This window comes from Canis lupus, chromosome 6, assembly GCF_011100685.1.
Source record: "Canis lupus familiaris isolate Mischka breed German Shepherd chromosome 6, alternate assembly UU_Cfam_GSD_1.0, whole genome shotgun sequence".
In the NCBI taxonomy this organism is placed as follows: Eukaryota; Metazoa; Chordata; class Mammalia; order Carnivora; family Canidae; genus Canis; species Canis lupus.
Window position 1 is genome coordinate 17,085,768 of NC_049227.1, and position 15,437 is coordinate 17,101,204.

The 15,437-nt window shown below is 43.3% G+C and overlaps 1 protein-coding gene across 1 annotated transcript in view; it reads right to left on the minus strand.

The window, feature by feature from the left end:
* The window catches only part of ITGAX (integrin subunit alpha X), a 28,823-nt gene extending 28,202 nt beyond the window's left edge, over positions 1-621 (minus strand). Inside the window, exon 1 of the mRNA XM_038539733.1 lies at positions 463-621. Within this exon, the coding sequence (XP_038395661.1) occupies positions 463-517 (55 nt within the window). The 5' untranslated portion in view covers positions 518-621. The remainder of the gene's footprint in view (positions 1-462) is intronic.
* Between the last annotated feature and the right edge of the window lie 14,816 nt (positions 622-15,437).

The window sequence follows — 15,437 nt, forward strand, 5'->3', positions numbered from 1 at the left end:
CTGAACTCCCAAGCTCAGGCTTTCCTCTGCCCTCCTGCAGGCAGTCTAGAAATAGTTCTTCGCCCATTGGCCAGTTGGCAAGTTTCAATTCTCCATTTTCATAGAGCAACACACCAGCTTTAAAGACAATCCTTTGCCACCCCACCACTGGGGCTTCTAGGAGGAAGAATCCAGGAAAACTTGGGCCAAAGTGACATTGTGGATAGAGCACAAGTTTGACTTGTTCTGCCCACTTGGGAAATCTCTGGGTTGTTCAGACAACTGGCTCCTTTTCCAGCATCTCTTGAACTCCCCTAAAATTAGTTCTTCAATATCCTGTCCCTCCAAAAACTCCAGAACCGAAACCCTGTGTAATTCCAAGTCCCTCTCCTAATGTCTGGGTCTAAAACATGTACATCCTCAGCTCTCTGTCTATCTGGACTCCAATCTTCTCATGTCCCTTCACTGGGGCCCATGACTTACCCATCAATAGAAGGAGGGATGTTCTGGTCCTGGTCATGACTAGAAGGTTAGACATGGGGTTCTGAGTTCCTCAGCCACCAAGGGAACAGCTAGACCAAGGTGCAGAGGAAGCAAGTGAACAGAGAGGTGGTCAAGAGGCTAGAAGCAGGGAGGGAAGTTGTCAGAATGACTCAGAGTTGGAGGGCGGAGAATAGGACTAAAATAAACAGAAAAAAGAATTGAGGCAACACACACATGCTGGGTCCAGGAGTCCTTCTTTTTTTTTTTTTTTTTAAGATCTTATTTATTTATTAGACAGAGACAGAGAGAGAGCATAAGCAGGGGGAGTAGGAGAGGGAGAAGCAGGCTCCCTACTGAGCAGGGAGTGCAATGTGAGGCCTGATCCCAGTACCCTGGGATCATGATTTGAGCCAAAGACAGATGCTTAACCAACTGAGTCACCCAGGTGCCCCTCCAAGAGTCTTTCTAACCAGAGATGTCTTGGCTTGCTTCTTGTGCCTTACCAAACTAGGTTTAGGGGGATGCAAATCCCCTGCCCTGCACCACCTCTCTAAGCTTCTCTACTTGTACTGGCAGAAGATTCCTCTTGACCTTGAAACTTCAGTTCTCCTGGGGAGGGAGGGTGGACAGATGCCATGATAAAGTTGGGCCCTAATGAAGACCCTGATGGGAACCCTCTACTTGAGACCTGGAAATCTTTGGGCTAGGAATCAAGCATCCAGGCCTTAGGAGAACAGAGTAAGTATTCAGTCATTTACTCAACACTCTAATTTGAGGCTGATTGTGTACCTCTCTGTTAGCAAAGAGATAAAACACAAACCACAAGGCCCAGCCCTGGGGTTAGTAGAGAAGGCCAATATGCAAGCAGCAAGATGTTGCTATGAAATAAGAAGCCCACTGACCACAAAGTACCTTACCCAATTTAGAAGGGTGTGGATTTCCGGAAAGGCTTTCTGGAGGGGGACTTGGGCTAAGTCTTGAAGGCAACTAACTATAAAAGAGTACATTTCAGAAAGGGTAACCAAATGTGGAAGACGCATGAAAGTGGAGGGCCTCTTGGGAAACCAGAGAGTGGGAGGTAGGAAGTGGCTAGAGATGAGGTCAGTACCATAGGGGATGGGGAGGAAGGGGAAGCAGGCCCCAGATCTGGAAAGCCCCCTTAAGACATGTTTATTTTATCCTGAGGGCAGAGGGAAGCATTGAATCAAATTGGGAAGACTAAGATCTTAAAATTTACATTTTAGAAAGCAAGAAAGAGGAGCTGCATGGATCATGGTTTCATTGGGAACTAGCCAGAGACAGATCAGTTAGGAGGAAGGTAATATGGTCCTATGGGGTGAGCTAGTGGCTATGGGGATGGACTGGGGGCTGACTGGTCCCTAAGGGGAGGACAGTGGTGATGGTCTCCGAACAATTTGGAGAAAGAGGGATGGTAGGCTAGGATAACTTCGGTTTTTAGAAAACCAAAATTTAGTGTTTAAGAGCTTGGATTCTTTCAATCTTTCTAGGTTCCAGTTTCCTCATCTACAAAAAGAGGGTGATAATAAAGGTACACACCTCCCTGGGCGCATGACTGGCTTAGTCAGTGGAGCATATGAATCCTGATCTTGGGGTCATAAGTTCAAGCCACACGTTGCGTATAGCGATTACTTAAAAATAAAATCTCCATAAAAAGGGGTGCCTAATGGACACAGTCACTTGGGTGGCTGACTCTTGGTTTGGGCTCAGGTCTCATCTCAAGTCTGATTTCAGGGTCATAAGATCAAGCCCTGTATCTGGCTCCATGCTCAGCACTGAATCTGCTTCATATTCTCTCTCCCTCTGTTCATTCTCTCTCTCTCTCTTTCTCTCTCAAATAAATAAATCTTTTTAAAAAAATCTTCAGGGACACCTGGGTGGCTCATTGGTTTAGCATCTGCCCAAGGTCATGATCCCAGGGCCCTAGGATTGAGTCCCATATCAGGCTCTCCACAAGGAGTCTGTTTTTCTCTCTGCCTATGTCTCTGCCTCTGTGTGTGTGTGTCTCTCATGAATAAATAAATAAAATCTTTTTTAAAATCTAAAAAAAATACATATTTATTGATGCTGGGAAGGTTGAATCAGCAAATGTGAAATGCTGAGAAGAATGTGTAAGAGTTTCTGTTATTAGCTATTATCAATACTATGTTGTGATGATTGTTACGGGTAAGAGGAGACTGAAGGCCTTCAAACAGGAGATGTCCTAGAGGAAGGTTGGGTGGATGGGACTAGTTCTCAGGAGAAAAGTCTGGGTTAGAGATGAGTTTTGGATTCATCAGAAGTGCTGGATGAGATCCTGGTGGAAGTGCGAAGAGGGAAGAGAAAGATGGGTAGAGGAGGGGGAGAAAGCCAGTGTTGGCAGCAAAATATGAGTAAAGGAAAACTGAGAAGAAAGGAGTCTTCAAAGAGGGAGAAAGAAACCCAGCAGGAAAAAAAAAAAAAAAAAAAAAAAGGCATCCTGGAAGGACTGCCTAGAGAGGAGTTTAAACAGTGTCACAGGCTCCCAGATGCCAAGTTAGGTAAGAAATGAGGAAGTCTCCAGTTCTGACAACAGAAGCTGCCAGGGACCCTAGAGTCAGCTGTGTCAGGGTAACACAGGGAGAGGTGTTGGGAATGGGGAATGTGGGCAGCAGTGACTGGAGATAAGCAGCCCTGAAAAGACCTCAGATACAATATGGCTGGAGAAAAGCCCTGGAATCCTTGGAGATGAAGAAAATTTGAGGGAGAAAGAAACTGTGGCAGAGAAACCCAATAAAGAGAAAGGAGAAGTGACACAGATTCTGAAGAGAATAAAAGACGAACCAGAAATGACTCAAGCCAGAAGATGCCTGTGAGACTGAGAGCTCCCGACAGGGTGAGTGCCAGAGAGGACCCCCAGCCTTCAAAGATACTTTGCATCCTGGCCTGTCCATTGCTTCCTTTCCTCTGGCTTGGGTTCCACCGTTGGTAAGTGAGAGTACACAAGACAAGAATATTGGACAGATAAGACTCCATTTCTTCTTTCAAGCTGCCCAACACACTTCCATGATACTTCAGAGAAAAGCCAAGCAAGGTAAGACATTTCACCTTTAGCACAGATTACTGAAACCATAAAAGTGTAGAACAGGATATATCTTTAATTCAACCCATCCATTTTACAGATGAGGGCAGTGAGGATCTAACACTCACAGCTCCTTTTCATTTCAGTGAATCATGGTGTGACACTTCCAGAAAAAGGATGGCAGCTGAGGGAGATAATATAAGCAAGGAAGGAGTGGACAGCCAAGTTCCCTAATCTCCTCAGCCCCGTGGGGCCATGAGTCAGTCACATCCAGTTCTGTCCATATGTTACCTCTAGGGTGTTCAGAGGGGGAGGCTCTGGGGAAGTTTGGAGGCCAACCAGCTTTTCCCACTGCTGGCATTCCTCACTCAGTAAGTTTCTGCTCTGTCCCTGAGCCTAGAGGTGCTGCCTGAAGAAGTTTCTGGCAGGGCAGTGGGGCGAGAGGAGCTGCATCTGATCTGTCACATACTGGGTGAGGGGAACAGCTACTAGAGAAACCAGGACAGAAGCTGCTTTATTTTATTTTATTTTATTTTATTTTATTTTATTTTATTTTATTTATTATTATTTTTTTTTTAGAAGCTGCTTTAATTCAGGTTTGATTTGTCTGAACTAAGTAGAACTGAATAATTTGGGGTCTCTTTCCTTGGTGGTTTCTTTTCTGTGGAAAGAGAACAGAAATCTGGTGGGTGGGAACCCTTGTGTTTTTTAGTCCATTTCCACCCCACCTTTACCCATGCCGCCTTAATGGATTTTCCCTAGAGTTTCTGCCCTTCCTCTTACTACATGAAATTGGTCTCACTTCTCTCTCTTTGAGGAGCATTGCCCACCTCACCACCAAATTTTCTCAAAACAGGATTTATTTAATTCTATAGTGTAGAAACACGCATGCATAATCAGGTTCTCAGGAAGAGGCTGCCCTCCAAGAACAATTAACTGGTTCTCCCTGAATTCCCAGAGCCCTAAGCATGGTGTTCTGTTGTGATAGATGATTTGAGAGTGCTAGAAGATTTTAGCCAGTGGTTGGGAAGATTGGGACATGGGAGGGAGAAGCAGGCACAGGGTACTAACATCTTGGTGGCAGAACAAAATATCTGAGGTGATACTAACATATCATTGTACACTTTATGTCTGTTAGCTCACAGAATCTTAACAAGGGGTTGAAGGTGAGGCGCTGCAATTATCCCCATTTTACAGATGCAAAATTGAGGCACAGAGAAATTGAGTCATTTGCCTCAAGTTGCCCAGATAGTACAAGGTAAAGACAGATTTTAGGGCACCAGGGTGGCTAAGTCAGTTAAGTGTCTGCCTTTGGCTTGGGTCATGATCCCAGTGTCCTGGGATGGAGCCTTATGTTGGGCTCTCCACTAAGCAGGGAGTCTGCTTCTTCCTCTCTCTCTCTCTCTCTCTCTCTCTCCTCTCTCTTTCTCTCTCTCTCTCTCAAATAAATTTTTTAAACCTCAAAAAAAAAAAAAGGCAGATTTCAAGGCACCAGAGTATTTTTTTAATTAATTAATTTTTTATTGGAGTTCAATTTGCCAATATATAGCATACACTCAGTGCTCATCCCATCAAGTGCCTCCCTCAGTGCCCTTCACTCAGTCACCCCAACCCCCCACCCACTTCCCTTTCCACTACCCCTTGTTCATTTCCCAGAGTTAGGTGTCTCTCATGTTTTATCACCCTCACTGATATTTTCACTCATTTTCTCTCCTTTCTCTTTTATTCCCTTTCACTATTTTTTATATTCCTCAAATGAATGAGACCATATAATGTTTGTCCTTCTCTGATTGACTTATTTCACTCAGCATAATACCCTCCAGTTCCATCCATGTTGAAGCAAATGGTGGGTATTTGTCATTTCTAATGGCTGAGTAATATTCCATTGTGTATATAGACCACATCTTCTTTATCCATTCATCTTTCTTTTTTATTATTAATAATTATATTATTTATTATTTTTTATAAATTTATTTTTTATTGGTGTTCAATTTGCCAACATATAGAATAACACCCAGTGCTCATCCCGCCAAGTGCCCCCCTCAGTACCTGTCACCCAGTCACCCCCACCCCCTGCCCACCTCCCCTTCCACCACCTGTAGTTCGTTTCCCAGAGTTAGGAGTCTTTCATGTTCTCTCTCCCTTTCTGATATTTCCCACGCATTTTTTCTCCTTTCCCCTTTATTCCCTTTCACTATTTTTTATATTCCCCAAATGAATGAGAACATATAATGTTTGTCCTTCTCCGATTGACTTATTTCACTCAGCATAATACCCTCCAGTTCCATCCACGTTGAAGCAAATGGTGGGTATTTGTCATTTCTAATGGCTGAGGAATATTCCATTGTATACATAAACCACATCTTCTTTATCCATTCATCTTTCGATGGACACCGAGGCTCCTTCCACAGTTTGGCTATTGTGGACATTGCTGCTAGAAACATCGGGGTGCAGGTGTCCTGGCGTTTCACTGCATCTATATCTTTGGGGTAAATCCTCAGCAGTGCAATTGCTGGGTCGTAGGGCAGGTCTATTTTTAACTCTTTGAGGAACCTCCACACAGTTTTCCAGAGTGGCTGCACCAGTTCACATTCCCACCAACAGTGCAAGAGGGTTCCCCTTTCTCCACATCCTCTCCAACATTTGTTGTTTCTTGTCTTGTTAATGTTCACCATTCTCACTGGTGTGAGGTGGTATCTCATTGTGGTTTTGATTTGTATTTCCCTGATGGCAAGTGATGCAGAGCATTTTCTCATGTGCTTATTGGCCATGTCTACGTCTTCCTCTGTGAAATTTCTGTTTATGTCTTTTGCCCATTTCATGATTGGATTGTTTGCTTCTTTGCTGTTGAGTTTAATAAGATTTTGGATACTAGCCCTTTATCTGATATGTCATTTGCAAATATCTTCTCCCATTCTGTAGGTTTTCTTTTAGTTTTGTTGACTGTTTCTTTTGCTGTGCAGAAGCTTCTTATCTTGATGAAGTCCCAATAGTTCATTTTTGCTTTTGTTTCCCTTGCCTTCATGGACGTATCTTGCAAGAAGTTGCTGTGGCCAAGTTCAAAAAGGGTGTTGCCTGTGTTCTTCTCTAGGATTTTGATGGAATCTTGTCTCACATTTAGATCTTTCATCCATTTTGAGTTTATCTTTGTGTATGGTGTAAGAGAATGGTCTAGTTTCATCCTTCTGCACGTGGCTGTCCAATTTTCCCAGCACCATTTATTGAAGAGACTGTCTTTTTTCCAGTGGATAGTCTTTCCTGCTTTGTCGAATATTAGTTGACCATAGAGTTGAGGGTCCATTTCTGGATCCTCTATTCTGTTCCATTAATCTATGAAGGCACCAGAGTCTTCACCACACTTCTAATGATTCCTCCTCTCTAGCCCACCTGCTGCCTGGGCAGCATTTGTTCATTCAGCCATTCATCCCCCACACAAGAGCTGTTCATGTGACCCAGGCTGTGGGCTGGCTGCTGGGGAAGCAAGACAAGCAGAAAAGTGTACTGGCCCTCAAGTAGATCATACCCTAAAAAGAAAACAATATTCTCATGCATTCAAATCATAAGTTTTACTAGACAGCAGAATTGCTTGAGTGGCTCAGGGAGGAAGTGATTAACTCTGCTTTGATGAATTTAAGAAGGAGATGCTTGGAGGTGAAAAAAAGGCCTTGATACTCCATGGATTTGGATAGGGACCATAGATTTCTTCAATATAGGGACTGACTGGGCAGCTCCGGTGGCGCAGCAGTTTAGCGCCACCTGCAGCCCAGGGCATGATCCTGGAGTCCCGGGATCGAGTCCCATGTCGGGCTCTCTGCATGGAGCCTGCTTCTCCCTCTGCCTCTCTCTCTCTCTCTCTCTGCATCTCTATGAATAAATAAATAAAATCTTAAAAAAATATATAGGGACTGACTGTGTCCTTCTAGCCCCTCTAGCCCCACCATTCAGCACAACACCAGACACATAGGAAGCAACCAACGGATACTTGGTACCCACATGAAATTAAAGAATGGCAGAGCTAATCCCAGGCAAGGAAACGAGTTTTTGTACAGAAGATCCAACAGTTCTGATCTCAATCACTTGCAGCTCAGTTATGTGCCTGGGAAATAGCACTTGCTGCTATTTGTTGCTGCAGTTGTTATAAGCTGAGAGCAAGGAACTCCTGGGTGGCTCAGGGGTTGAGTGTCTGCCTTTGGCTCAGGTCGTGATCCCAGGGTCCTCGGATTGAGTTCTGCATCATACTCCCCACAGGGAGCCTGCTTCTCCTCTACTATGTCTCTGTCTCTCCATCTCTCTCTCTCTCTCTCTCTCTCTCTCTCTGTCTCTCATGAATAAATAAATAAAATCTTTAAAAAAAATAGGCTGAGGGCAAGGGTGAAAATGAACAATCAGTCTTCCTTAGTGAAGATAAAAGGTGACACCCTCTCAATGTGAGTCTATTGAGAGTGGATGCTCATTTCTCTGTCTCTCCAAGGATGGCCATTAGGCCTGGAGTAGATACAACAAGGCTAAAACATGTCTGTTGAATATATGGGTAAATGAGTGATAAGAGGATAGATGAGTTTGTGTATGGACAAATGAGTAAGTGACTAGGTAAATGGAAAGATGAGTGGATGGGTGGGTAAGTGGGGTAGATGGGTATGTGGAAAAGGAGTCTGCACAGATTTGAAGTTAATGGACCAAGTATTCAGCCCAGAGCATCCTGGGACCTGCTCAACAGTTGTATAAATCAGAAGGCTGCCTCAGAATAAGCAGAAGCAGCCTTTCTAGGAAGCAAACTAACTTGAATTGGAGCAAATTTTTGATACAATAGGGATTTGCTTAGGTTGAGTAAAAGGCTTTAGGAAATAAGTAGAGGAATGTTAGGGAACACAGAAAACATGAACCTGGTAGATGAGGAAAACCCTGGGCAACATTGAAGGGAAGAGGAAGGAGCACTGGCTTGGCTCATGTACAGACATGAGCCAACCCCTGGGAGAGTCAAAGTGTTGCCTTTGCTCTAACTCCCACTGCTGGTAAGTGATTTAGCTGAAATGAGAAGAATATAGAAGAACTTAATTTGTACTTAAGTTCTGTGAAACAGAGACAGAAGAGAAAAGTAGATGCAAATACAAGTCACTAGGAAACAGGGGAAAAGAAGAGAAAAGAGAACAGAAACCATGTGGTCAGAGTAAGAGGGGTAGGAGCTGAAGTTTTGATGACTGGCCTTATCTCCTGGGTTTCCCTTGGAGAGAACACTCATACTTTCCATCTGAAGTCTCCACAATGCTACCTCAGTTCCCAGGCTTAGATTCAGCTCACAGAGGTGAGCAGGCAAAGCGGGGCTGGAGTCCAAGCTATAGAAAGTCTGCCTGACCTTGGTCAAGTTCACATAACCTCACTAATCATCAGTAGCCTCTTCTACAAAATGGGAACAATAATACTCGCCTCACTGGGCAGGTGTCAAGAGTTTCATGAGAACTGAATTGACCTTCAGGACAGGACTTATCCAGTTGTGTCTGAACCAGAGTCTGGTCGGCACACTCCTTAAAAATGCATGGAACCTTGAACAATGGGTCCTCAAGCTCCACTTGAGCTGCAATGTGTAGATCAAGATGCCCTTAAACCAGAAAAGATGCCAGCTTTCTGCCTATTCCACTCTGTTTGTAACTCAAAAACAATTCTAAATGAAAAAGTAAGTACAAGAAAGGTCCTCAAAGTTCTGGTTTTCCTTTCAATACTACTTTGATATTTCTTTGGAAAGAATATTATGTCCTTTTCGAAAAAATTCTTCCCTCATTTTTTTGATGCCTTGACTTTAATGGAGCCTTAAACATGGGAATTGTGTGGGTTCTGGCCCAGAACTGCTACCCCGTGTTAATTAAGTATTACCAGTGCCCCTTTTCTTCTCCAAAGTTGTCCTGCCTAAACATACAGTGGGCTGGGATAGGGAGCCTGAGTTTAAGCAACATGGGAAATAACTTGACAGGTGTCATAGACTTCTACCAGGAACTGTGGTGCAAAAGATAACTCCTCTCCCATACACACATATACCTACTTTCCTTTCTAAGTTTGTACAAGATTTAGCATTTGCAAAAAACTGCAAGCCCCCTGTAAAAACAGAAAAAAGTAAATTTATTTCCAAAATTGCAGAGGGAATAAGCTCCCTTGCTACCACTGCAAGATTAGCATCTTTAATTCATTCATTAGCAAGTATCCATTGAGCACCTGCTCAATACCAGGTATTGTCCCCATGGCAAAGAAACAAACCCAAACATTTTTTCAGATAGTGATAAAAGTTATAAAGAAAACAAAATGATGCAATGGTCTAGAACATTCTTTAAAATAGCCATTGCCTTAGGTCTAGTTTCCTAGAAGCAGAGTCTGAGACGGGAATTTGAGGGCTAATAATTATTGAAGGAGGCTCTTAGGAGAAAGGGATGAGGGAAGGCAGGATGGAGCAGAGAAAAAAGCTAAATGATAATGAGACTGGAATCTAGCTTCAGCTTGATCCCAGAGGGAGCTCTAGAGCAGGAATTGCATCCCAGAATGGGCCCTACTTTGAGGCCAAGGTCTGGTCTGTGACACTTGCTGTGTCCATTACCACTGGACACTCTTCCACTTTCTCCCACACCCAGGGATGGTGAATGCTCCTGTTCCGCCAAGGATGATTCGCCAGAGAAGGGGGCAGCTGGGAAACTTTAGCAGCCAACACATTCAACATAGAGAAATAGTTCTTGACCATGTCGAGGAATCTGGGAGCGGCACAGACAGCATCTAGTGATTCGAGAATTATTTAATCTCAATTTCCTTTTAGGGCAAAAAGAAGGAGCAAGGGGTCCTAGGAAGATGAAGTGGGAGCACAGAACAGCAGGCATCTACCATCTTGAAGAGAACATAGGCCAAGGGCAGCTACACCTGGGAGGGGCTGGCCTGGAGATGCCTGTGGGAATTAGAGGAGGGAAAATTCCAGACAGTAGGGGTAAGGCTGGGTCATCAGGCTCAACTTCTGTATCTTGGTCTTGGCTTGGTAGTTGGATTGTTCTCAACAGGCAAATAGCAGAACTTGGCAATCAATGCATTCAGTTTGTGTTTAGTCAGAGAGGCCTGGAACTTCAACGGGCAGCAAGGGATGAGGGCAAATTAGGTGACTGATTTCAACAATTGTTCAAAGTCTGTGCCAAAATGGGAATACCCACAGATAGAGTGGAAAGGAGATCGTTGCTTTTCTTTTTTTTTTTTTATCACAGTAACTGGACCAGAGGATTGTGAAAATAAATGAAAACCAACAAAATGCCTATTCAGGCAAAGACTATTTATTCAGAGCTTGCTTTAGCAAGAAAGTCACCTACTAATCACTTCCACCTTGACAGATACTTAAAGGCAAGTGAAGAGGAGTGGATGAACTTTATATAAAAGAGAAGTCTTGGGCAGCCCGGGTGGCTCAACAGTTTAGCGCCACCTTTGGTTGAGGTCGTGATCCTGGAGACCCGGGATGGAGTCCCATGTCAGGCTTCCTGCGTGGAGCCTGCTTCTCCCTCTGCCTGTGTCTCTGCCTCTGTGTGTATGTGTGTGTGTGTGTGTGTGTGTGTGTGTGTGTGTGTGTGTGTGTGTCTCGAATGAATGAATAAATAAAATCTTTTAAAAAAATAAAAATAAAAAAATAAAAGAGAAGTCTTTAGGTGTGCCCTGACTGGAAGCTGTCACAGCTGGAAGCTGTCAGCCTAGGGAAGCTGGTTAAGTAGAAACAAGACAATCTGTGATTGGTTAGGGGAGCATAGTTGGCTTTCTCTGGTTGGCCCTTAGTTGGAGGCAGGGACAAACATTAAGGAAGCTGTCAGTTATTAATCAAGTCCTGGTCATTTTGAGCCAGTTAGTACAGGGGTTATTGTTTGCTAAAGGTGTGTCTTCCTACAAGTCTGACTTATAGGTGGCAGGCTGGCTTCTTGGGCTGATTATTGTAGTTAATGGATGGGTTTCTTGGGCTGGTTACTGCAAATTGTGGGTCAGAGTTCTGTTTCTGTGTATGGTCTGTCTATTATTCATTTTGTATATTCATGCTCTCAATATTTAAAAAACGTGAAGTACTTGTTAAGATGAGTACTGGGTGTTATATGTGATGAATCACTAAATATAAATGAATAAATAAATGGGAATAAAAGAAAGAAATGTGAAGTAGTTACATATAGCCAACTACTATATGGTCCTGAAGAAATGTGTTGTACTACAGAGAAACAGATTTTTGAGAGCTTTGTCTTCTGATGGAAGGCACAAAAAGAACAGGATGCCAGGAAAACCAAGTCTATTCATTCATATATTCAGCAATTGTTTGTTCTAAGTTCTAGATATTGTCCTAGGGGTTCCTGCCCTCTAGGAAGCTAGTGTCCAGGAGAAAAAACACAGGTTACCGACAGCATATGAGAAGTGAAGCTTCTTTTGACTAGGCAGTCAGGAGGATCTAGAGGAAGTGACACTCAAGCTGAGAAGAGTCAAGTGAAGGAAGAGAGGAAGTGAGTTCTGGGCAGAGAATAAAGCATGGACAGAGACGGGGAAGTGAGAGGGAGTATATAGGGGGAACACGGATACATCCTGACCTGTCTCCAAGAGATCATGTTTAGGCCTGACATCCCAGGGTAATTATCAATCACACTCCTTCTCACTTTCAAAAGGGTCCTAGCTGGTCACCCTAAATATGGCACGTTTGAGAAGTATGAGGTTGAGAGGAAAGGGTAGGAGCAGATGGTGGGCTGCAGAGGTAGGCAGCGATCAGATCACATAGGGCCTTCAAGAGTCACCTTTAATACAATGGGCCTGGCCTCAGAACAGGAGAGCTATATAGAATGAAGTAAAGAGGCATGTCTTAGCTGTTCATGGTGGGTCTACCCAGCTGCAGCCTCATAATTATCTCACTCCCATTTTTCAAGAAAAGCCAAAATCTGGATTTCTCTCAGAAATCTCTCAACTTTAGGCTGGGGGTTTGGGATAACTGGGTGATGGGCATGAAAGAGGGCACGTGATGTAATGAGAATTGGGTGTTATATACAACTGATGAATTACTGAACTCTATCTCTGAAATTAATAATACACTATATGTTAATTTAAATTAAACTTTTAAAAAAGAAATCACTTTAAAATGTCAGCAACTAATAAAAAACAAAGAAGCAGAACCAAGCAGGCTAAGTAAAATCTGAGGGCTGGATTTGGCCTAAGGGTTGCCAGTTAGAAATCTCTTTTCTAAACTGTCAGAAAGGGGGAAGGATTTTTTTTTAATTTAAATTCAATTTGCCAACATTTTACTATATTACACCCAGTGCTCATCCCATCAAGTGCCCTCCTCAGTGCCCGTCACCCAGCTACCCTATCCCCCCATTCACCTCCCCTTCCGCAACCCTTTGTTTGTTTCCCAGGATTAGACATGTTTCATGGTTTGCCTCCCTCTGTAAATTTTCCCACTCAGTTCCCCTCCCTTCCCTTATAATCTCTTTCACTATTTCTTATATTCCACGTATGAGTGAAACCATATGATAATTGTCCTTCGATTGATTTATTTCACTCAGCATAATACCCTCTAGTTTCCTCCACATCGAAGCAAATGGTGGGTATTCGTTTTTTCTGATGGCTGAGTAATATTCCATTGTAGTCATAGATCACATCTTTATCCACTCATTTGTCGAAGAACATCGTGGCTCCTTCCACAGTTTGGCTATTGTGGACATTGTTGCTATGAACATTGGGGTGCAGGTGTCCCGGTGTTTCATTACATCAGTATCTTTGGAGTAAGTACCCAGTAATGCAATTGCTGGGTTGTAGGGTGGGAAGGGTTTTTTTAAAAGGGTGGGGAGACTGTGAGTTTTCCCTGGGGGAGGAAAATCCATATCATTTGAAAATACATCTCTGGTAATCTTGAGAGTGAGGAAAGAGAAATACCTTCTAAGTACCTTTCTTGTGCATCTACGGGGAAACAAGCTAGTTAATTTTTCTATCAGGTCATTTAGCCACCGGGAGGGAAAGAATAAATGGAGGTAATCCCAACTTTGTGCTCTCAGAGGCTGAGGTTAAATCCTGGAGACCCGGCAGCCCCGGTGGTTTAGCGGTTTAGCGCCACCTTCAGCCCAGGGCTGATCCTGGAGACCCAGGATTGAGTCCCGCATCAGGCTCCCTGCATGGAGCCTGCTTCTCCCTCTGCCTGTGTCTCTGCCTCTCTCTGTGTCTCTCATGAATAAATAAAATAATTTAAAAATAAATAAATAAATCCTGGAGACCAAACCAAGTGGGTTCATCAGAAAGTTTCCACAGATGGAGAATGTATAACTGAAATCTGTGACCATCTTGAGGATGGATAGAATGGGACACTCCCAGCCTCCCATTTTGGATGCCAGCCATATCATAAGTCCTGACAAGAAGGAGGGAACTAAAATACAAGAAATTGGACTAGCATCACCATCAGGAAACCTTCAGTCTTTACCACAAGCTTAGTTTCTTGGACCAAGTAGGAAAACAGAACTTTTGAGAAAGTTGTAGTATTACTTATAATACAGGGGTAGCTGCTGCATTGGAGGCTTGGAATACCAGTTTCATAAAGAAAATTAGAGTTTATTTATCTTTCTTATAATAATATGAGATTATTATATAATAATAATAATAATATATAATAATATGAGATTATGGAGTTCAGGGCTAACCTGGTAGTTCTACAGAGTTAGAATCCAGATTCGTTTTGTCTCATTCTAGCATTCTTAGATGTTACCCTCATCTGCAAGGTCCAAAATGGTGCACCATGATATTCACATCTCAGCAGGTAAAAAGATGGTAAGGAGAGGAAGGACACTTCTCTCAGAGGAGCTGACCCCAAAGTTGTTCACTCACCCTACTCGTATGTCATTAGCCAGAACCACAAGGCCATCATAGCTGCATAGGAAACTGAGAAATGTGCTATTTAACTGGGTGGCTATATTAGTTTTCCATTGTGGCATAACATATCATTCCAAAGCATAGTAGATTGAGATATCAACAATTTATTATATCTTACAGCTCTGGGAAGTTCTTTTGTTGGACTTGCCTATGGCTGCAGTCATCAAATGGCTGGACTAGACTGGAAGGGCCACGATGGCCTCAGGCATGCAGTTGTGTTGGCTGTCAACTGGGAGCCTTAGTCATCTTCATGTAGCTGCTCATTCTTTTTTTTTTTTTTTAAGATTTTATTTCTTCATGAGAAAGAAAGAAGAGAGAGAGAGAGGCAGAGACACAGGCAGAGGGAGAAGCAGGCTCCACGCAGGGAGCCCGACGCGGGACTCAATCCCAAGCCTCCAGGATCACATCCTGGGCTGAAGGCGGCACTAAACTGCTGAGCCACCCGGGCTGCCCAGCTCATTCTCCAATAAGCTAGATGGGTCTCAGGATGGTGGTTCCAGGATTCTGAGAGGGTAAGAGCAGAAGCTGTAGTGCTTCTCGGCCTAGGCTCTGGAACTCCAACACATCCCTTAAGCTACCACATTTTATTGGTCAAAGCAAGCCACAAGACCAGTTCAGATTCCAAGTGGTAGAGACAGGCACCTTCACTTGATGGGAAGAGCAGCAGTGTCCCATTGCAAATGAGTGGGACACAAGGAGACACAATTCACTGAGGGTCATAATTCTAACAATCTTCCATGATGGCCCAGATAAGAATCCTATTACTAAGTATGAAAATGAGGATAGAGACTGAAGGGATTTATTTATTCTGAAGCAAGGGACTCCAAAAAGTAAAAACAAGAGCAGATTTTCCTGGGTTTGGCTGCTTATCGTGAGAGATTTATGGCCCTGTTTATTAGTAACTTTGTGGTCATGCTAGGGTCATGTTTTTGTCACTAGAAATTATTTATTTTCCAACCCATCATAAAGCTCCTATCTGGCTAAATTCAACACAAGCCTCCAATTCAATGATGTAAATGTGGACTCTGAA